The 24348-nt window shown below is 37.6% G+C and overlaps 1 protein-coding gene across 1 annotated transcript in view; it reads left to right on the forward strand.

The window, feature by feature from the left end:
* The window catches only part of CPED1 (cadherin like and PC-esterase domain containing 1), a 317314-nt gene extending 314985 nt beyond the window's left edge, over nucleotides 1-2329 (forward strand). The window contains exon 23 of the mRNA XM_032761566.2: nucleotides 323-2329. Within this exon, the coding sequence (XP_032617457.1) occupies nucleotides 323-535 (213 nt within the window). The 3' untranslated portion in view covers nucleotides 536-2329. The remainder of the gene's footprint in view (nucleotides 1-322) is intronic.
* The last annotated feature ends 22019 nt before the right edge of the window (nucleotides 2330-24348 follow it).

Consider the following 24348-nt stretch of genomic DNA (forward strand, 5'->3'; position numbering starts at 1 on the left):
ACACACACACACACACACACACACACACACACACACACACACACACAAACACACACACAAGATTGGCAGATAAATCATCTGAGACTGTTCCTTAGTTGCATTGGAGGCAGCTGCAATGAGGTAAGAAAAGTGACAAAGTTAAATTTTAACCTTGGTCTTTTTTGAAGCATAAGTTACAGCCATTTCTGGTTATGTAAGTCATATTCATGCCCTTTTGGCAACATCTGTACGGCAGAGATGCATGTTCAAGTTTGAGAGTTAGTTATGCAGGGATCGGATATTCTTGATCTTGCCTCACAGTTTTCTTGATCTTCATTTACAGGTAGTGAAATCAAAGTTATCCAAAGAATATAACTTTATTAAAATGAAAAGATCAAGAAATCATATCGTGGGAAGATATTTCAGCAATCAAAGCAAACTACAACAAGGCACTGTAACAAATGTTCGATCGCCATATCATGTCAGAGGTCCAATAAATCAGGTTTGTTCTGAAATCCTTCTCAGCAGGATGTGTGCAAATAAAAGGACTATGTAGGCTTCCTGCAGGAGAGATGAATCTGGAGCTGGAGACAAGCTACTCACCTGGACAATGGTCTAGGAGCCAAGCACTGCGCATTGCACACATTTGGGGTTGACCACACACACTTGTGCACACCAGCACATGCATGCATACCAGTACGCACACAGTTAAATAATGATAACACTTCTTACAGCTTTATGAATTCAAGATGTGACCTTGAACACCAATCCATTTCACAGTGAAAGATATACCTAGAAATACATTACTTGAAGCATAATTATTAACCAGAACCACTGTGGGCCAGGTATGGCATTGTGATAATAAAGAGAAATATAGACACTTAAATTATGTGAAAAAAAGGATAATGCTCTTTCATCTTGTCTTACCATCTCAATAGGTACATCAATATTGAAAAGGAGAAAAACCAGTTACATTCCACTGGCAAGTAGAGCTTGTGCTTGCATTCTTTACCAGGAGAAAATGTGGTGTTTATGATGGCTTAGGCTTTGTGAATCTAATGCTTATGAAAAACATTTCTTCCTATACTTTTAAAATTTTATTACTGAAAGGAAAAGAACAGGAATGTTCCACAACGGAATTTGAAGAGATTCTGTGAGAGAGATATAAAGTGAAATATTTTATAGTTAAAACACCAATATATTTAACTTTACACTTCTTGTGTTTTTCATAAACATTCCCTCTTGGCCTATCTGTGCACTTGGACAGGTAACTGCAGTCTGAATTAATGAAATACATAATTTTAAAGTAAGTAACAAAATGTACTTCCTCATGTATTACTTTACTATGTTTCGTTGATGATATTACTTAAATCTTGTGTTTGCCATTACAGCCCTATGTAACTTAAAATTACAGTTATATTTTATGTAAATATTTTGCAAAGGACTATGCATTCTCAAATGTATAGGTGCGTTTTCCCATCAAGCATTTGCATATGTCCACAAATAGTATTATGTTACTAGTATCTATATTTTGATTTTCCTGAGCAACTGTATCAAATCCAAATTTAGAGTAGACATAAAATTATTATTTTAATTAAAACTGTGGCATACATATACATACCTAATTATAGTAGTGAGAACTATCTCTTCTATCTCTTTAGGTTCAAAATGGTGAATTTCTTTATTATACAAATGCTTTGTTGTGAGATAACATCACACAGTTACAATGGATTTTAGAGGTTTGTCTTTTTTGGGTGGGGTGGGAAGCTGAGAGGGTTAATTCAATACATGGCTGAAATTACCAAATGTATAAATACCTCAATTTCACTACCATACAAGAAAAAAACACTTATTTTGATTGATCAGTTCTTTTGTATGAATATCCACCTCCTTTAAATACTCTATTTTTATATATATTTTTATATGAAGATAAACATGAATTTATATTTAACTGTCTTAAATTATATTTGCATAAATGCAAATATCACTTGATATAAAACAATACAAATCTGCATCTTACAGATGATAATTTTTTTAGAAGAATGATACAGAATTAACTTCAAAATAAAAGACTTTTCTAATATACACTTAAATGCAAACATCATTTTTAAGTTTTCAGTGATTTTTTTAATGACATAAAACGTTACCAATGTCTGCAGCCTCTCCATCATGTTTTAACATACTGTATACTCTATAGCAGTATTACAGTCAGTATTTCTTATAATTTTCTTTAGACCTAACCATTATCACCTGACTGAGGTTACTCTGGTATTTATCTTTTCACTGCTGAAATAATAATGGATTTTAGAAACAATTGTAATAATAGCATTAATAAATGTCTTACTAGTAATAGTCTGTGTTTGTAGAGTATCTTTTATTTTCTTTTTTACTGAAGATGTACAACTATGCAAATAGTGACCACTTGGCAGGGATATTATCATGTGGATTCAAGTATTATAGCATGGTTAAACAGGATTAACTATATAGTTCCTTCTAAGCCTAATATTCTTTAAGTTTATGATCAGATGAACTTCCCACTGTGCAATGAACAAAATGTATGAAGATAATGTATTGTAGTGACAAGCTTTTTAAAAATAATAATAATGACACTTAAATGCTAGGAATCATTTTAATTGCTCCTTAACTGAAACTGCATTTTATTTTACCTAAGTGTATGTGTATGTGTATGTGTACACATATCCATGTGCACATGTGTTTGTACATATTTAGCAAGTTCCTAATTTCAATGGGAAAAAAATGGGAGTAGACATTTTAACATATTTTTAGGTGTAAAAGTTACAGGAAATGTATTATTTTGGTAAGAATTTATTAGAATCCAATCCAAACTAAACTAAAGAAAACATTTATAACATTAAAAGTCAACAATAACTGCATAAACATTTCCAAGCATCACTGTTGATCTTGTTTGTGGGTGGGCGTGCGTGCTCGCGTGTGTGTGTGTTTAAAGGCACAGTGTACTATTTGCCAACCACCCAAGTAGGCAGATAAGATCCTGCACAGACATGAAAAAGAAGGGCTCACATTTGCCTGCTGGTTGGGTTTACATTTGGGTCATTCAATCATCCTTGTGTTATTTGCCCATGTGCCTAGAAGTCTTCTCTACAGAGCAGTGGTTCCTACTTAAGAATGTGTTGGAAGAAATTACTGATTTTTGAGATAGAAATATTTCCCATGATGCTTATGGAGAAAAAAAAAAAAACTAATACTATTCTCCATTTGAAATGCCTTTTAGTTTCCTTTCACTGAACAATTCCAAGAAGAAATATAGAAATGGCTGAAAATTATGTAACCAAATAGGAGTTATTTCAAAGCTATAATGCTTTGGCAGAGCAGGGAGGGGTATCTAATATAGTGGTGAGATTAAGAGCCTAGATAGTTAATCAGGGTTAGGATCTTATTAAGTATTTTCCTAAGGGCTCCTCCATGTGAGTAAATGCTGAAACAATCGTCTTTATCTAAAATTTATCTGAATTTTTATCTTATAAAAATCCCCCAAATTCACCAAGACCAGTGGCTATTAATGTATTTAAAATGAGCAAAAATGACTGAGTAAGCTCATATAAACTGATAACTTCAAAAACACGTGTTCAAGCACAAAATGATAGCATAGCAGATTCCACCATTTTGAGTGGATCAAGGAATAATTACTCTCCAAATGCTACTGTAGTTTTTTTTTTAATGTGTACTTAAAGTTGAAATGATTTTTATTGCTCTTGGAAACTAAGGCATTTTAATAGATCACTTCAGCCTAAGGCGATGAGCCAGAAGTTGTCGGGAACCCCCAAAGACCTACTAAAAACAACAGGATATTGCCACACCTACAAACAAGATTCTGTATTTGGCACAACTTCCAAGGTTTCATACTGTCAAAAAGCCTTTTATCATGTTTTTATTGCTGCAGTAACTGCTATTATCAACTTCCATAGTTCTTTTATGATTCATTCACTTGATGTAGGAGGATGTAGAACTCATTTTTTTCTAATTCATATAGACCATGCAGTCCTCCTAAAATGGTATTCCATTTGTTTTCTTTACGCTTGCTGAAATGTAAAGAATCTGTTTTATGGCCCTATTAAATGTCAGATCACTATGCTTTAACACACTAGATACATAATCAAATATTACAGTGAAAATTTATCAAGAGTATTTAAATTGTGTAAGTCTATTTGAAAGGCAAATAAAAATAATTACTTAAAACCAACTAATAGTAGGGGAAAAATAAAAACCGTCACTTTTAGAGAAAACACTATAAAAGGATTCCTACAGTGTAATACTATTTAGGTAGCTTAGGTTTTGGATTTGATTTATGTTGCGTGGTATTTTCTCCCAAGTCTGTAGCATTCTCTGCAGAGGACTTTTTAAAATTTTTTCAAAGACTTTTTTTCTAGCCCTTTTTGTAATATATCTGGGAAAAATATTCCATTGTAGATTAGGTTATGAGTAGACATTTAATATCTCTAACCAAAGTGTCTTCTTAAGGTGATTTATGTGTAGCATCCCATGATTCATTTTATCATATAAAATAAAAAATATACTTTTTATAATATGAAAGAGTAATTCCTACGAAATCCGTTAAAATGTTTAGATATGTTTTAAAAGCAAAATATTTACAATTGATTATTGGTACATAAGAATTCAGAAGTAATATGGTTTCATAAATACAAAATGTATTCAATTGATTCTCAACTCTGTAGTGACTTATGGTTGGCTGGTAAATGCAGCTATTTGATGTAGCTTTTAGGGCTATGCTACACAGTTTAATGATGATGATATGCGATTTATTTATATATTTTGTTCAACTGTATCTCCACTTTCTTTTTTATAATAAAACCTGTCCAAAATATGCAGATTGAAACCTAAGTGTACGCCATCCAGGTAAACATTTTCATTTTCTTTCCGGTCTCAAATTTTTATTTGGTCTATAATTGATATGCTTTTAAAATTAAATCATAAATTTGAATGTTAGAAAAAAATTTAAGGACACTAAAATGAAACAAATGTATGTTGTAACTTGTAATATAACCATGTATCCACTAATCTCCATTTAGATATAAGAGGTTGTTTGGTTTCCAGTAGATATTTTTTACGTTAATAGCTGGATATCTGGGGTTCAGAATTCTCGTGTCCCTTTTCAATAAATGCATGGAAATAAGAGTGCAAAATACCAACACTGAATGCAGTGCAGCCAAGGATAGTCCATGAGGTACATCATAGTCTGTGCAGGATTGAAAGGAAGCTACAGCATAGGCCTTCACACCAGGAGAAGCTCTTCTTCATTGGGTTTGGGGATGGACACATATGAGCACCTTCTAGCTACCTTTGACAGCTCCTGGACATCTCTTCAACCTCTTTTTAGTGTAAATCACATTGGAGGGTCCAATTTCCAAAGAAAAAGCAAATAATAATTTTAAGTCTTTAGTGGACCAAAAAGTATAACCTAGATTGACCAAATAGCAAGTGAATGTGACTCTAATGATATTTTCTGAGTTAAAATCAGGAAAAATAGAAAATGTGCTCTAATCATCAATATAGTGTATCCTCAAGAACTTGAAATAGAAACCCATTTTTTACTAAATTGATTTTTTTCACTGAAGGGCTCACTCATCTGCTGTGATCATTCCTGCTTGTCCTTACCTTTGCCTTTGAAATGGAACTCATGCAGTATTTTTCTGTGTGCATTTAATATGTAATACAAGATACATTTTAAAGCTTACATTTTTATGTTCTCCTTCTTGCCTTAATTACATGTAACATGAAGCTTATGTTTTACTGGGCATGGGCTCTCCAGTTTTACAGTATCATAAAAAGAGTTTATGAGCCTTTTGTTAAAAATCAGTGCCTATGTCATTGGCAGGGCATGGAATTATTTGCAACTACTTCTTCTACTTATAAGATAAAATTTGGTTTGAATTAAAAATATTATGAGATAAAACTGAAACAATGTCTTTGTAGCCCAGAATGAGTTTAGTCATCAAATGGCACAAATTTGGGTCCATCAGTTTCCACCACATGTGCATACCCAGTGGGGAAAACCTGATCTCTGTTCACACTTGCCTCTATAGAAGACCCATGTCAATATTCATATTAGTTATGCAAAATCAATGGCATGTTTTTAAAAGGGTGTGGATACACCCTTAGCTCAAGTTACTCCTGCCAAGAACAGGAATTATTTCAATAGGATGGAGTTTCCAGAGCCATGCTATTGGTAAACAGCCGGAAGTCTCTCTTGGCCACCTATCCTATAAATAAATTGATACCTTCCATGAATTATTTATGAATTCTGAGATGAGGCTGATACAGCCATTGCATCTCAGGTTCTTATTTCCCAGAAGAATGGACAATCACAAAGTGGGTGATTGGCTTACATGGTGTTTTTCTCTTTCCTGGGGTCATCATAAGTCTTTGAAGTACTGAGCTTCTTGAAGTCGGTTTCTCTTCCAATGGAAGCATCCCTGGGCAGTCATCTTTAGTAAACTGTTATCAAATACAGTGAAAATAAATGCCTCCCCTTCACCACTGATCATGGACTTGTTATGCTGCCTCTGCAGACAAGAAAGTCAAAACTGTTGGGTCAAAGCCAAACCTTCCCTTGTTTGTGTCTGGGCAGAGTGTGTGTCAAATAAAAGACTTGAAAACAGGAATTCTGGATTATTTTCAAATAAAAACTCATCCATACTGTATAAATACGTGTATGTGTGTGTGTGTATAGATAAAATGTATGCACACACACACATACACAATGAAATAGATAATGGAGCAGTATCAAATAATCTTATATTCATCGAATTAGTTCCTTTAGAACATTCCTCTTATTTTTTATTTATAGCAGTATGTAAAACCTTTAGTATAACAGGTTCTATATCTCTGGATGCCTTTGCCAGGTGCTCGTCTGAACATGTGGGGAATGCGCTTCGAGGCCTCCGCCAAGCAGTGACGGAGCAGGGAGGAACGTGTTAGGGGAGACGTCTGCTAGATGCTTTTCTTAAGAGGTGACAAGTGACCCAACTGCCAGAAATCACCAAAATAAGAAGATACTAGGAAATGTTGGACTGTGGAGCCATGAGGGCTCCAAAACTAGAGAGAACTATAAACTATAGTTTAAACTTTAAAACTATAGAGAACTCGGGGAAAGAAAGAGAGCAGGGCAACTCTGTGCCCTGGTGAAAGTAAATGGATCAGTAAAGTTCACTTATGGGAGTCACTCTCAGTAGGGACTCCAGCCACATGCCGTGCCTCTGCCCTCTGATCTCATAGGGCCTTCTCACTGGCAAATGCTCGGATGGGTGGCTGAGAGGTAAGTCATATCCCTCAGTATGACTCAGTATGACCCTCAGTATGGCTGAGGGGTAAGTCATAACCCTTAGTTATGCGGTAGCATAACTAAGTCCTGTAAGCTGCGGCAGAGGTTCTGCTGGGTGGAGGACACCCAGCACGATCACAGTTCTACAGCTCATAACTTCCTTCCTCCAAATCGAATTTCTAGTTGGCCTCCACTGCTTTTCGTTTCCCCTTTTTGACTTAGATGGTTTCTGTGTCTGCCTCCATTATTGCATTTTCACAGTATAATTACCAAAATCATCTATTTGATTACCTTGAGCCATTCATCTTTCTACTATCTGATCTCTAATGTAGAGCAGGGGCTCAGCAAACATTGTTCTCTCGCATTCTTTTCTCTGTTCACTACTTCTTAGCTCAGATGCCATCTACTCTAGGAATCTTTCTCTGATTCCTCATATACTGATCAAAGTATTCTTTCTTTGCATTCCTTTAGCATTCTCTGTTTACCCCTAACCCAGCCATTTTTCTCTTTGTCTGTTTAAGTTTGTCCTCCCTAGAATGTAAACTCCATGCAGAAGGGACTGAGTTGTTTGTTTGATTGTGGATATGCAAAATTTTTAACTGTTTTATTGAGATAAAATTTACCTACATGAAGTTCACTCATTTAAAATGTAAAATTAAGTGGTTTTTAGTATATTTACAGTTCTGCAGTCATCAAGATAATCTAACTTTAGAACTTTTTTTATCATCCCAAAAAGAAACATAGCAGTCACTCTTCAACTTTCCCCGCCTCCACTCCTCAGACTTCAGTGACCACCAATCCGCTTTTTGTTTCTATGGATTTGCCTACCTTGGATGTTTCATATAAATAAGATCACACGATATGTGGTCCTTTTGTCTGCTTTCCTTCACTTAGCATTATTATGTTTTAATCTTTGCACTCTCAGTTTAGAAACAAATTACCTGGCACAGGAAAGACACTCATGAATTTTTATTAAAAAAAAAAAAACACAAACAAATGCACTAACAAACTCTAGCATTTTCTGGAGTTAAAAATTGTGCTCGAAATAGAAGTTATCTAAAAGGCTTTGACAAAGCACTATGTTAGAAATAGTATTAATATCATCACTTCCTGATATGCTGTTTAGCAAGTACCAAATGTTTGTTCTCATTGTTTATATATATTATTTTTAACTGTTTTATTGAGATACAATTTACCTACCATGAAGTTTACTCATTTAAGCATAAAATTCAGTGGTTTTTAGTACATTTACAGTTGGGATTGAGGTGGAGTACGAAAGAAGTAGTTGGGGAAGATGTCAGGTACATGTGGAAGTTGTCCTCCTGGACTCAATGGGGAGGCTGCTAGAAGTTCAGGGAGCTGCTGACACCCGGTGCTGGGCCCTGAGGCTTGCAGTTTGCACAGGGCTATGGTGCTTCATGCCTGCTCTTTGCCGTACCCCTATACCTCGCTCATCTCAGAAGAAGCAGATGTTCTTTCCACCCTGCCCCTAGCAAAACTGGAAAGGATTTGATGAAGTTATGCCCATGTCTACATGAACCGTATCTCAAGCCCTCTTAAGGGAACTGAAGTTTTAAGAGAGGACAAAGTAAGACATTTCTAGTTGTGGAATTTCAGGTATCGGCTAGCCAGAAATGAGACTATTAAAAGAAGCAGAGAGTATCACATAACTTATCTGGAAGAGTCTGCTATTTTGACACCAAAAATTGAGGAGCCAGGAAAAAAGCTATACTGATTGCCCCATTTAGAGATGTGAGTTATCGGAGCCTAAAGTGTATGGGAAGATATTCATGCAGGCCCTGCCCTTCCAGCATATAGACCAATGGGCATGGCTTCTGATCCATAGAAATATTTCTACTTGCTTTCTTTTTCTACCATACTGTCACCAAATGCAATATTAATGCAACATCAAAATTCATTTTTATGTTATAAATCTTCCCTTAATTTTGTATATCATAAGTGCTTACAGATGCAAATCATGTTTAAATAGAAGACATAATGGTTAAAAGAAGTATGCCATATTGTAATAATTTTGCAAACAGCTGTTTCAAGTTAGCATGTGTGTATTCCCGGTCTTGTGTATATGAGATACAAGTTAATGTCAACAGTACATTAACAATGAAACTGAATTTAATTATGGAACTGGAAGTGCTATGGGTAGAGAGATCACATTTTCACTGAAAAGTAGAGGTAGGAAGACATCTGTTTCTAGTGAGTTTCAAATAGGTACTTGTGTCTTTTACACTCACCAATTCTATAATTTTTTTGCAACAGTGCAGTAGCTAAAAGATTTCTCTGCATATTTTTTCCTAAACCAAGATAATAGATATATTCTTCAGCAATTTAATTTTGCAAGTAGCATTATATGTGATTTTGAAATATGAATCTGGGAAGTATAAAGAGGACTGCAAAGCATAAGATTGATACTCATACTTTTGTACAAAGCTGTGTCTGGTATTCAGAACAAATGAAAAGCTTTCTTGCTTTGTTACCAGATGACTCCCTACTGTGTCCAAAATTCTTTATTTTACTGCATTCTACTGTTTGAAATCCTTTCAATTAGTGAAATCACTTAAATTAACCTCCAGGCTCTCTTAAGATGCTAATATCTTTGGGAGGGTTGGGGCTATTAGACATTTACAATATGAGTGAATTTAATCACATTGTTTTTCTACCAATAGCTGGCTAAATTCCATGCACTGAGTAAATAAGGGGAATGGGGTGTAATTTTGAAGGGAACCCTTTTAGGAAAAAGATTCCTGTGGGGGGAAAGGGGAGCCTGAGAAGCAGAGGGACATTGACTGCCTAAGGGTCACTGTGACCAAGCGCTATCCTGTGCCAAGTTCACCTCTAAAGACTGAACTTTAAAATCACTTACAGTTGAGCAATGGATTTGGCATATAGCTTCTCTGAGGAATTGCTAGAGGAATTTGAACTATTTACTTGGGAAAGCAGAAACTTCAGAGATGACCTGATTGGACTACTCCCATCACCCACTGTTTTGCATTTGATCAATACAGCATAGTCAGAAGACCTAATAAACACATTTCTTGAGCCTCCATCTGGCCATTTCCTGGTTTCCACCACGGCACAAAGCAGCAAAACATTTTCCTTTATAGCACTGCACTTTCAAGCAGAAGTCCACTGCATCTAAATGCAGACCACCTAGATGGTTGCCAAGGAAGAGAAGCAATTGTTAAAATGGAGACAGTTACCTGCTTAAAAGTTGATAGAAATGAAAGGTTTATATTCATCCTTTATTGGTCAGAGAATCTGAACACTCTTTCAATGCAATCTGGCTGAGATGCCAACTATCTCATGCTATAGAAGAATATTTTTCTCTTCCTTTTCTTTTTTATTGATTTTTAGTTTAATGTTTTGAGATGGGATCTCAAAAGACTCACGAGACCCCAGGCTGGATCGCAGTAGTACAATCACGGCTCACTGCAGCCTTGACCTCCTGGACTCAAGCGATCCCCCCACCCCAGCATCCTGAGGAGCTGGGCTGCAGGTGTGTGCCACCATGCCCAGCTAATTTTTGTATTTTTTGTAAAGATGGGGTTTTGTCATTTTGCCCAGGCAGGTCTCGCACCCCTGAACTCAAGTGATCCTCCCACATTGGCCTCCCAATGTGCTGAGATTACAGTTGTGTGGGAAGAATATTTTGCTGAAAAACACAGGGAAAAACCAGGAAGATTAAAGAATGCAGTGGTGGCATTCTATCTTCTAAAGGATTTTCTAAATTTGACTAGATATGCTCATTGTCTTTGGCCTCCATAGACAGAAGGCAGTTCAGTGACTTGAGGATAAACTACAAAAATTCTATCCTTTGTCTCTAGCATGCAAATAAAAAGCAAAAGCATAACCGTTACCTAAACAGAATCTGCTCCACTTTGCCGTGTTTATGTTGTCATAAAACGCCTGCTGGCTAAACTCTTGTGGGGAACAAGATTCAAAAGCTTAAAGCACCATTCTTATGGTTCCAAAATAGAAGACAAAGGAGATAGTGAAAGAACATGAGAAGAATAAAGAAAGGGAAGAAATGACAGCAATAAAAATTAAAAGGAGAAAGAGGCCAGGCGCGGTGGCTCACGCTTGTAATCCCAGCACTTTGGGAGGCTGAGGCGGGCGGATCACGAGGTCAGGAGATCGAGACCATGGTGAAACCCCGTCTCTACTAAAAATACAAAAAAATGAGCCAGGCGTGGTGGCGGGCGCCTGTAGTCCCAGCTACTCGGAGAGGCTGAGGCAGGAGAATGGTGTGAACCCGGGAGGCGGAGCTTACAGTGAGCCGAGATCGCGCCACTGCACTCCAGCCTGGGCGACAGAGCAAGACTCTGTCTCAAAAAAAAAAAAAAAAAGGAGAAAGAAAGAGGAGGTTCAGAAACCCTAAAGAAATGGTGGCAGATGTCATTTGGTGTCATGATGATCAGTCAGCAAGACTGGTCTAGAATTTAACCACAAGTTCTGCAAGTAGATTTTGGAGGTTGCCACAAATGGGCAGCGAAGGGTCACTAAAATGTTTAATTATCCAGATGTGTGCCTGGCTTTACAGCCAAGAAGTGACTGCATTGTCAACAGGATACAAAGATGCTGTTAATCAGGGACAGGATAATGGTAGTCACAAAAGGAAAATAAATGTCATATTTCATACAAACTAATCTGATTAGTCGTACTTTTGAAACTGCCTTTTGAAAAGAACTAATGCCTTTCTTAGTTTAGTCATCAGAATCATGAATTTTTTTGCTTCAGAAATAAACCTAACCACTGTAACTCATTTTCTTACTGTATTTCTCACATTTCTTAGTAATAAAAGTTGTCCTAAATTCTGATTCAAATCTTCCCAGTTTAAGTTATCAAACTATTTCAGTGAGTACTGTATTTTCATTACTTGGTCATGATTCAACTTTCTCTCAAAGATACTTTCCTAATTGCTTTACACTAAAGATGATTAGTCTGGAAAGCTAAATTAACACCTGAAAATTCATTTCTGATTTTATCAATTGCCAGTACACATTTAAAACAGAAGCTATTTTCAATAATCATGATTTGAAACATGGAACTACCAGATCAAATATGATTGGCCTCATAATGTACCAGACAGTGCATGCAACTACTAGAATTACTGTGACTGAACATCAATACCAAAGAGCAACTGCTGTAGGCTGGGCAAATATTTCAATAGCTGACATCAAGTCTTAACTGGCCATGGCCCTTAGGCAGTGATCCTGACAAGATCAGCTGTTTCCCAGCACTACAAACTTACTATGCGTGGATTTCTTGTCCATTGTTCTTATCTTCCTGTATTCCTGGTTTCAAGCTAGTAGACTATCTGGAGGGAAGATGGCTGACATTGCTGTATAGTCAACCTGCTTAGATGGTGTCAGAGCAAATTACTGCAATGTAATTGTGGGAAAGTATAAAATTGCACACTGTGGATAAACACTCCCTGGCCAGACTAGGTGGCGTTCTAAGGACATTCAACAAGGGAAACAGTATGCTCGCAAGACTTTAAAAAAAACTGCCACAGAAATGAGTATGATCAAACAACAAAATAATAATTTTATGTGATGGATTCTTGCTGAGGCCTCTAAAACCTCTAATAGATGCACTGAGAGATGACAGGAGACTTACAAGCGTGGCTCAGTTCAAAGAGTCAGGATCAAGGATTTCCAAAGTATTGTGCCCATCTACTCATGAATCCACAAAACTGAATAAAATCCTCACAATCAAAAACAATATGTTGTTTTGAAATATCAAATGAAAAAACAGATTATAAAGCAATATGTACAATATGATACTTTTGTATAAAATGTACAAAATTGAGGACAAAAATCAACAGAACACATTAAAGTGTCAACAGAAACTATCTCTGGTCCTGGGATTACAAATGATTTTTCTTTTTGTTTATTAGAATATTCTAATCTCTCTACAATGAATATATATTAAGATGGTTAAAAGTTTCGAAAGAATAATCAAGATATTTTAAAGATCAGATTCTGTAGGAAAATAAAAGTGGAAACATTTAATAAATAATTAAAATACAACCCCAAAAGTCCTGACATTGAATGGACCTAATCAGTAACAATGACAAGTCTAAGAAATATGTCTTTTTTATGGAATTTCTGGTTAAAGGTGGTGGTTTAAACATGAATGTTTACTTTTGCTCTTTTCCAAAAGTCCACAGTAACAATAGTAAATTAATGTTTAAAGAACATATGTCTAAAAGACAAAGAACAATACAGGAAACACAGCAATATAGCTTTGAAAACTGTAAAGCAGATAACTGAGTAATAACTGAATTATCGGACTCAAGTAAGTAGAATCCTAAGCCATTTGTGGAAGGTCAAGAAGCCACCTGTTCAACACCATAATATTTCTGAAAGTCTTAGAAATTGGGACCACTGCAAGCCCTGTAAGTTGAAATGAAAGTAAGGCTAAAAGTAAAAGGACTGGCTGAACGTTTAGGAAGCAGTTAGACCCTCAGATTGCTTCCCTCACTAAAAGGAGCTTAACAAGTGTCCACGAGACCCCAGCAGAAGATGGTGGCCCCACTCTTTGAAGAATGTAAGATACAGGGTATTTGGACTGAAGGACACCAAGAAAAGTGAGAATTCAGATATCAATCTTTAAAAAAAATTTAGACAGTGATTGCTGGGACTTCTTAAGCTCTCTTCTACTAAACCGAAGAACATTAGCCAATATCATCAAAATAGAAGGCTAAAATATCCTTCTCTGGAGAAACTGACCAACCTAAGAGACAAGACATAAATATACTGACACTGAAGATTTGCCAATAATATCACCCGTCAAAATCATCCTAAATTAAAACCCAAAGTCAATAAGTCCCACCCACATGGTCTGAGCATTTAATTGGCTTTTAAGTACTCTTTCATAATCATGAGCAACAACCAAGGATTACTGGACATCTGACGCAAGTTTCTAAAATGACAGAGACAAAGAAAAACAATGAAATAACTTGGAACAAGCAGCAGGAGGAAAATTTCAGAAAATGTCATTGATACATTGCATTAGAATAGTGTCCCCTCCTCTAATATGCCCACATCTGTATTGGTTTCCTCAGGCTGCCATAGCAAAGTATCACAAGTGGGGTGGCTCAAAACAACAGAAATTTATTGTCTTACTGTTCTGGAGGCCAGAAGTCCAAAATCAAGATATTGGGAGGGCTACACTCCCTCTGGATGCTCTAGAGGCAAATCCTTTCTCACCTACTCTAGCTTCTGCTTGTTCCAAGCATTCCTTATGGCATCACCTCCAGTGTCTACCTTGGTCTTCACACGGTCTTCTCCTCCTTCTCTGTGTCTGTGTCTCTTCTTCCTTCTCTCATAAGGACCCTTGTTACAGGATTTAGGGCCCACCCAGATAATCCAGGATAATCTCTTGTTAACATTCTTAATTACATCTGAAAATATTCTTTTTCCAAACAAGATCACATTCACAGGTTTTGGGTATTAAGACATAGATATCCTGACCTCAGGTGATCTGCCCACCTTGCATGGTGAAACCCCATCTCTACTAAAAAAAAAAAAAAAATTAGCCAGGTGTGGTGGTGTGTGCTAGCTACTCAGGAGGCTGAGGCGGGAGAACTGCTTGAACCCAGGAGGCAGAGGTTGCAGTGAGCTGAGATTGTGCCATTGCACTGCAGCCTGGGGGACAAGAGGGAGTACTCCATCTCAAAAAAAAAAAAAAAAAGAGCATAGATATATGTCTATTTCGGGGGCACCACTCAACCCACTATAATGTCCTAGTCCCTGGAACCTATGAATATGTTACATGGCAAAAGGAACTTTGCAGCCGTGATTAAGTTAAGGCTCTTGAGAAGATTTTCCTGGATTATTCATGGGGTCCCAATGTAATCACAAGGTCCTTAGAAGAGGGAGGCAGAAGGATCACAGTCAGAGAAGAAGATATAACAATAGGAGCAGAGGAACAGGAGATGTCACAACAGAAGCAAAGGTCAGATTGATGTGAGGAAGGAACCACAAGCCAAGGAAAAGAGGTAGCCTCTAGAAGCTGGAAAAGGCAGGGAAACCAATTCTTCTCTACAGTCTCTAGAAGGGACCCAGTAGTGCTGATCCACTGTAGATTTCTGACCCTCCAAACTGTAAGATGGTACATGTGTGCTGTTTAAACCACTCAAAATGTGAGAATTTTTTAAAGGAGAAATAGGAAACCAATAAATAATATAAAATGATAACAGAACATAGCACACTCAAAATTAAAACTAGTTATTTCATTTTTAAAAGCATGCAAAGAAACATACAAAGAGCTCTTAGAAGTCATACACATACACAAGCACCTGCACACACATATACAGGTCCACACATACACGTGTATACTAGCAAAAGGAAAAAATAGAAATCTATAAAGATGTAATTGAGAAAATCACATATAAATTAGAGAAAAACATACAAAAGAAAATAGAACAAAACAGTCACAAAACTTAAAGAATCAGAAAGTTGATCCAATGTTCAGAAAATAGAAAATTCAGGAGAAAAAAAATGGAAGAAAGGAAATCAATAAAAATAATTTGAAAATGCTTTTCTACAAGCAAAAACATGGGTTCCTATATTGAGATAGGCTACTGAGTGTCTAGACCAATTGATGAAAATATACCCACATGTAGTTACATTACCATGAAGTTGCCAAACATTACAGAGAAAGAAAAGATCCTAAAAGATAACCAGAGGAAAAAAGGGTCTGGAATGTTTCAGTAGTAACCATGGAAGCTAGGAAACAATGGGGAAATGTCTTTAACTGTCTGAATGAAAATTATATCCAACCTACAATTTGATACCTAACCAAACTATCAGGGTAGGATTACGCTATTGTAAAACAGGTAAATTCTGATAAAAATTTACTTTACATATACTTTTTATCAAGAAGCTACAGTAGTATGTGCCCCACTGGAACAGGACAGTAAACCAGAAATGAGAAATATACAAGATTCAGAAAAATGAGGTCTCTATTTAGAAACAAGGAAAATATAATCCCTGGGATGAAGGAGAAGAGGATCCCTGGACAGTGGGGCACCAGGTATAAAAGCAACCATTCCAGATTGGAACAGGTCAGGGGATGTTGCAAGACACTGTGCCAAAAACATGGACTTGATAGCACTTCTCATTCATCAGAGGAGGTTTAGAAAACTGGTGAGGTTCAGAGTTTGATTCATGGCAAGCTTATAGAAAGCTAAGCAAATGGGAACTCACAGAGTGGTGAGTTACCGGAGGCTGAGGATGGAGGAGGAATAGGAAGATGTTGATCAGAGTAGAAAGATTTAGTTAGACAGGAAGAATATTTTTTTTAAATTGTTTGCACATCATGGTGACTATAGTTAATAATAATACATTTTTCAAAATTGCTAAGAGAGTAAATTTTAAATGTTCTTATCACAAAAAAGGTAAATATTTGATGTAATGGAAGGTTAATTAGCTTGATTTAATCATTCCACACTGTATACATCACATTGCTTTGTACCATAAATTTATATAATCATAATTTGTCAATTTATAATAAAATTTAATAAAAGAAAACTAAGTGGGGGAAAAACGCAAGTGAGGAAAAGGGAAATACTCACTGTTTACCATATAGCTTAGCAAAAATAACATTGCATGTCATGATAATATATAAGCTCACTGGTGATCTAACCACAATTTCAAGATATCTATATTCAAAATGGAAAGGATAAGAAAGTACACATGTGCAGGGATGGGGGTGAAGATCACAGATAATGCCTAAAATTTTAAAAATTAAGAAGCAATGGCATCAGTAATAATATTTAACAAATTGAAGAAAAATATCAAAAGAATCAGGTCAAAGGGCTGCAAGTTGTTATTCCCGGGGAGGAGAAAGTGGTAGGGAAGTGAGAAACTTGTTTTTCGTTGCAAGACCTACAGAATTGTTTATTTCATGTATGTGATTTTTAAAAATCTATGGTACTGTTACGAATGTAGTGAGAGGATATTTTATTTAAGCTGATTTGCAAAGTTTGATTAGCCTACTGAATACTACCGTTTAAATATTAATATAAGGAAAGGAGCCTCAAAAAAATTTCAAGATTCACTGCAGGATACTGCATAAAACTAAGGGAAACAATCCTGGTTGAGCTTAATCTTTCTAGGTGGTTCTTCCGTTTTCTCCAGCTGTTAAATATATTTATGACTTTCGACTCCTTTCTTTTGTTCATAAGTAAGACACACCTTAAAGCAAGCAATTACCAAACATAACCCTCCATGGTAAGTGTTATCAAATCACTTAAATTATTCTGAAAAAATGCAGCATATTTCTTTCTATGCCACCACAAGCAGTCATAACCTGTTCTGTCAAGCGTGAAAATCTATGCAAATCTATCCACAAATAATTGTGAATATTATATGAATCAAAATACTTCTTCAGTATTTTTATGAGCATCTACATACAGTAGTATTATAGTTCTCAAATACAACGTATTGATTTTAGGCCACCTGCTGGTGATCTATTTTGTGACTTAAATCCCATCCAATTTTCCAACCTCATGTTGATTGGGCCACCTGATATGATTCTGGGCCACTTGCCTCACTTGCCTGAGATGACAATGTGTGAGGAATCATGAATTAATTTTAATGTTGCCAAAGGAAACCACAAACAGAAAAACAACCCAAATAATGTGTTCTAAGGTTGAAAAGGTAGAGGCGGACATTATTTAGAAACACTATAATTTTTGGTCATCCTCTCTGGTCCATTGGGTTAACCTGTACAGCTGAGGGTGAATGACAATAAGAACTCTGCTCTGTCTCAATATGGCTTCCAAGTACAGACACAGATAGGGCTTCCATGGGCATTAATAGGTCCTATGCTAACCACTCCTCTTACACTGCCACTACTTATCACTGCATAGCTTGTCTTTTCTCAGAATACAATCCAGAGGATTTGCAATATAGTTATCTTGTCTATAGCTTCTGCAATGGCTCTTAATCTGCCTGCCTATTTTGAGGGCTTACAATACTACATTTTACAGTAGGTAACAGAACTGAGTAACTTGTCCTCTCTGCCCAAGAAAGTGAAGATTTCCTGTGACATTTCTGTACTCTCATTTCTTCCTTCTATGGTGAAGAATATGCTCCTCTATTTCCCACCTCATTTGTTGCTCCTTCCCTGTGGAAAAAGAGTGGCCAGTCAGTTGCTCCCCATCATGAGTGGGTGACTCAAAGGATGGTTCCACTTTTCCTCTTCATAGATCTCAGTGTCCTCAATTATAGTGAGCTCTCCTCTCCACTGCCTGTTGCCTCTTCCTAGTTTCTTCTCTCTGGCCCAACTTTTGAGCCTAATACTGGGTAGATATATCAGATCAACCTTGCTTCGTCAGCCTGCAGTCTTCATTTCAAGGGGAAGAAATAGGAAATTTCACTTTGCATAGTAAAACAATACTAGGAAGCTTTATACTTAATAAACCTGATACTTTGCCCAAACTGGTTCAGTTCTCTCTGTACATGCGTTATTCATCAGAACCCCTGGGGCAAGGAGGGGAGTGGAATATGAAGGGTAAGATTCCAGCACTGAACCCCAGCCCGGACTGCCAACAATTACCATAAGATTAAGATATGCTGAGGGCCAAATCAGTTCCTGAAGGAAAACTCCTTCCAGCCAAAGCCTGCCATAACTCAGTTAACCTATAAGGCAAATATTAGTTCTCTCCCCAAAACAGCATTAAAAAGTGGCTCCACTGTGTTTGTCTGGTGCTGGTTTCATGAGTGTGCCCTGGGGATTTCAGACAATAGACTAGTGCTAAAGTAGCAACTGGAATCTTTTACCCAGCCGGCTGGACTCCGACTCCGTTCTGGCATCTAGCCCAGTATATCAAAATTGTGGTTTTCAGTCCATTTTGGAAGCTGCTTCACTAAGCCATGTGACAACCCCAAAAGTTGGTCTGGCACCAGAAGACTTCTTCAGATTGCAAACTTGAGAGCCCTCAAGTCGGCTGTTTTTGTATTGATGACTCCCTTCCCATAATCATTAACAGAAGGTGAGAGGGCTGCAGTTGGAACACACCTCACACCTATTATGCAGTTTGTGTTTATGTCTCTGAACCCTCGTAAATCTCCCGGGCTCGGAGCACTCGCCTACTCAAATAAAAAGCATTCTCTGGGGAAAACTCCAGTAAGAGTTTGAGTTATTAGACTAGCTCAACAAACTTACCTGGAAGGAGCACATGGCATGGCTACAGGTTAGTCAGAAAGATTTAAGAGTCTCAGTTTATTTACTGATTTTAACACTAGCAGAAACCGAAACTGTGAATACTCTCGACATAGCCATCTGGTGGTCCCCTTGGAACTTGTGTAAATCACATGGCACATACTAATGTAATGTAGTCGGTAGAGGTCATGACAATTTCCAGTTGAGAAGTGGTAAATTAGTAGATTATGTCAATGCTGACATCTCTCAACTTAATGCTTCATTGATTCCACTATTCTTTTTTTTTTTTTTGAGACGCAGTCTCGCTCTGTCACCCAGGCTGGAGTGCAGTGGCTCAATCTTGGCTCACTGCAAGCTCCGCCTCCCGGGTTCACGCCATTCTCCTGCCTCAGCCTCTCTGAGTAGCTGGGACTACAGGCGCCCGCCACCACGCCCGGCTAATTTTTTGTATTTTTAGTAGAGACGGGGTTTCACCATGGTCTCGATCTCCTGACCTCGTGATCCGCCCGCCTCGGCCTCCCAAAGTGCTGGGATTACAAGCGTGAGCCACCGCGCCCGGCCTCCACTATTCTTGTAAGAGATTCCTTGTCTGTTAAAACAATCACAACTCAACCATTATTGAATGCCTACTATGCATTCAGCCCTGTGGTAGGCAATAGGAGTTGCAAAAGAATTATTCATATTCTTTGATTTAAAGACGTTTTATCAGTTATATAGACCAATGGAACAGAACAGAGGCCTCAGAAATAACACCACACATCCACAACCATCTGATCTTTGACAAACCTGACAAAAAAAAAGCCATGGGGAAAGGATTCCCTATTTCATAAATGGTGTTAGGAAAACTGGCTAGCTATATGCAGAAAACTGAAACTGCACTCCTTCCTTACACCTTATACAAAAACTAACTCAAGATTAAAGACTTAAATGTAAGACCTAAAACCATAAAAACCCTAGAAGAAAACCTATGCAATACCATTCAGGACATAGACATGGGCAAAGACTTCATGAATAAAACACCAAAAGCCAAAATACACAAATGGGATCTGATTAAACTAAAGAGCTTCTGCACAGCCAAAGAAACTACCATCAGAGGGAACAGGCAACCTGCAGAATGGGAGTAAATTATTGCAATCTATCCATCTGACAAAGGGCTAATATTCAGAATCTACAAAGAACTGAAACAAATTTACAAGAAAAAAACAACCAATCCAATCAAAAAGTCTGCAACGGATATGAACAGACACTTTTCAAAAGAAGACATTTATGTGGCCAACCAACATATGAAAAAAAGCTCGTCATCACTGGTCATTAGATGCAAATCATTAAATGCAAATCAAAACCACAATGAGATATCATCTCACACCAGTTAGAACAGAGATCATTAAAGAGTCAGGAAACAACAGATGCTGGAGAGGATGTGGAGAAATAGGAATGCTTTTACACTGTTGGTGGGAATGTAAATTAGTTCAACCATTGCGGAAGACAGTGTGGCAATTCCTCAAGGATCTAGAACCAGAAATACCATTTGACCCAGCAATCCTGTTACTGGGTATATAACTAAAGGATTATAAATCATTCTACTATTAAGACACATGCATGCACATGTATGTTTTTTGCTGCACTGTTCACAATAGCAAAGACTTGGAACCAACCCAAATGCCCATCAATGACAGACTGGATAAAGAAAATGTGGCACATATACTCTATGGAGTACTATGCAGCCATAAGAAAAGGATGAGTTCATGTCCTTTGCAGGGACATGGATGAAGCTGGAAACCATCATTCTTAGCAAACTAACACAAGAACAGGAAATCAAACACCGCATGTTCTCATTCGTAAGTGGGAATTGAACAATGAGACACATGGACACAGGGAGGGGAACATCATACACCAGGGCCTGTCATGGGGGTTTGGGGGTTAGGGGAGGGATAGCGTTAGGAGTAATACCCAATGTAGATGATAGGTTGATGAGTGCAGCAAACTACCATGGCACGTGTGTATCTATGTAACAAACCTGCCCATTCTGCACACGTATCCCAGAACTTAAAGTATAATTTTAAGAAAGATGTTTTATAATCTAATTGGTGACTGACAACTAAGGTACATTAGACCATGAGCAAAAGTAAATTAAGTGATAAGTATTGTGGTAGGGACCTCAGGTGATATAGGAATTGGGCAGAGAGAGACGTTAACATGGTTGACTCCAGAAGTGGTATGACCTAGAAAATGGGTAGATAGGTTTGAGTAAGTGGAAGGAGAGAAAAGAAATTTCTAGGCATAGAGGCAGTGTTTCTCAAGAAACTGAGAATATGCAGGTCCTGCTCATGGAAAAGGGAAGACAGAAGGTGTCTTGCTTAGGAAGAAGGAGTACAAGGATATAGAGTGAATTTAATCAGAAATGACAGTTATGGACAAATCCTGAATAAAGGATTTTAGAAGTCAAACCAAAGGGTTTAAAACTGATATAAGAGTAAATAAATTATTAAAGATTTTATGGAGGAAAGTGAAAATATTAAGGTCAAGTTTAAATGTGAACAATGAGATATAAGTAAACACCAAATGGCATTTGTTGCTTGGCCAGACTTAAAAGCCTCCATTTCAACTTGCTCCCACTCATAATGAGGACAGTAACCAATGGTTAGACATTCGAAAAATGACCTTGGATACAAAAGCAGTATCAGCAATTGTTTACCTTTGACAGGCATTTGTTGACTGAAAGACATTTATAACATGACATTAACTATAATTCTGCAGACCAACGGATAGAATAGGATAGATGCAGTCAATTCTAAATGGCTTTTCTCTTGAAGTTGTTTGTTTTTTTGTTTTTGAGATTGGGTCTCACTCTATCACCCGGGCTGGAATGCAGTGGCACTAACACAACTCTCTACTGCTTCAACCTCCAGGGCTCAGGCAATCTTCCTGCCTCTTCCTTCTAAGTAGCTGAGACCGGAGGTGCACACCAACACGCCCAGCCAATTTTTCAATTATTTGTTGAGACGGGGTCTCCCTATGTTGCACAGGCTGGTCTCAAACTCCTGGGCTCAAGTGATCCTCCCACCTCAGCCTCCCAAAGTGAGGGATTACAGGTGTGAGCCACCACGCCTGGCCCCCTTGAAGTTTTAATTATTCTATGTTAGGAAAATCCTCCAAGAAGGGCAAATTTGTTTTTTCCATTATAGGCAGCCTAGTGATTACTCCATAAATATTACTCTAAACAATGTAAATGCCAGATTCTTAATTTTCTTGACAACATTAAAACATTAAAATCATTCATTAATGAAGTTGCTTTATTTGGAAAAAATTACTGGGAAAAAGTGTTTAAAGAATCAAAACTATCAATATATTCCAGTTTTGTGCATTTTATTTACTTTTACCCTCTGAATGAAGTGACCACTCTTATTTTTCAAGGAATGTTTTTACTTTTATTCCTTTATTCCAAAAAAAATTGCATAATTCCTACAAAATACCACTTAAAAAAATCTTGAGGTACCCTCTTTTTTATTTTAAGTTTTTTAAGGATTGCTGGGGAAATGCTGGTAAGAGATAAGTAACTTTCTACTAACACTTTACAAGCCTTCTTCAACTTTAATTGCTAGGATGAGTAAACAAAAAACTTTTAACTTTTGTGGTTGTGGAAATTTAAAAAGCAAAGCATCATCCCTTTCCAACTCCTGCTTTTTCTCCTGGGACTATCACTGGTGTCTCCTCTGTTCCTCCAAGTCTATCATTCCTGCGGGTTTTTCTGGCCACTAAAGGACAGCAGGCTATCCAGAATGCCATTCCCCACCCCCTCCTGAGAGCCAGTGGTCACAAGCCTGTGCTCTGTTCCACACTTGTAGCATCCAGGTGGAATTTAAAATAGAATGGATGGGGACCCAGTTATGTAAAAAGTCACCTCTGGTCTTCTGTTCTATCATGGGAGTTAAGACCAGCTGGGGTGCTTCTGGTATCAGTTTCCAGCACATAAGTCTCTGTGATCTGCAGCAGAAATTCTTACAACAGGGCCCTTAGAAGTCTCGTCCTCTGATGGGCTGCCAGAGGCAGAGTCCAAGGCATATCTCTGCAGGCAGACTTTTTTTGCTGAGTTTCCCAGGGACTGAGAGAAAACTATCAGAAGGAAGAGGCTCCCCTGTATTCTACAACTAGCAATCTGCAACTGTCTTGGGCGGAAGATGGGATTTATTGCCGTCTAGCTACTTATCTGGTTCAGTTGGCTCAGCGGATTGGAGATGACAACAGTCACAGATTCAGCATCTTGAGAGAGCTCTTTTGAGTGAAATGAATATGCTTGAAATCTGGCTCTCCTCTCCCTAATTCCTTTTCCCAGAATACAGCTCAGAGCACCTTACCTCCGGCTAGGAAAAAGAGTTTAAGTGTATGCCCTCTATGTGGAATCCAGATCCTACAGGTGTTTGAGCAACCCATGGAAACTTGCAGTCATATGGTGATTTTCTTAACATCACTAGTCAAAATCTAGGCAGCTGGGCTCAGATCATGAAATGACATAATATTAGCTCTCATTTGTGTGTTTATTAAATGATTAATGATACGATCTTTTTTTGGATCTCCTCCTGTCCCCAGGCTGGATCATAGCACTGGACTCACTGCAACTCATCTGTTCACCTATTCTCTGCCTCACCAGAGACGGAGTTTCACCGTGGTCTCGATCTCCTGACCTCGTGATCCGCCCGCCTCGGCCTCCCAAAGTGCTGGGATTACAAGCGTGAGCCACCGCGCCCGGCCTAATGATACGATCTTTACAACATTTTATACATATGGACACTAGAAGCTTAAAAAGTTTATACAGTACAGTAAACCTTAGGTCTCACATTCTACCGCTCAGTGAATAT

This window comes from Hylobates moloch, unplaced genomic scaffold (genome assembly GCF_009828535.3).
Source record: "Hylobates moloch isolate HMO894 unplaced genomic scaffold, HMol_V3 SCAFFOLD_1, whole genome shotgun sequence".
Classification (NCBI taxonomy): domain Eukaryota; kingdom Metazoa; phylum Chordata; class Mammalia; order Primates; family Hylobatidae; genus Hylobates; species Hylobates moloch.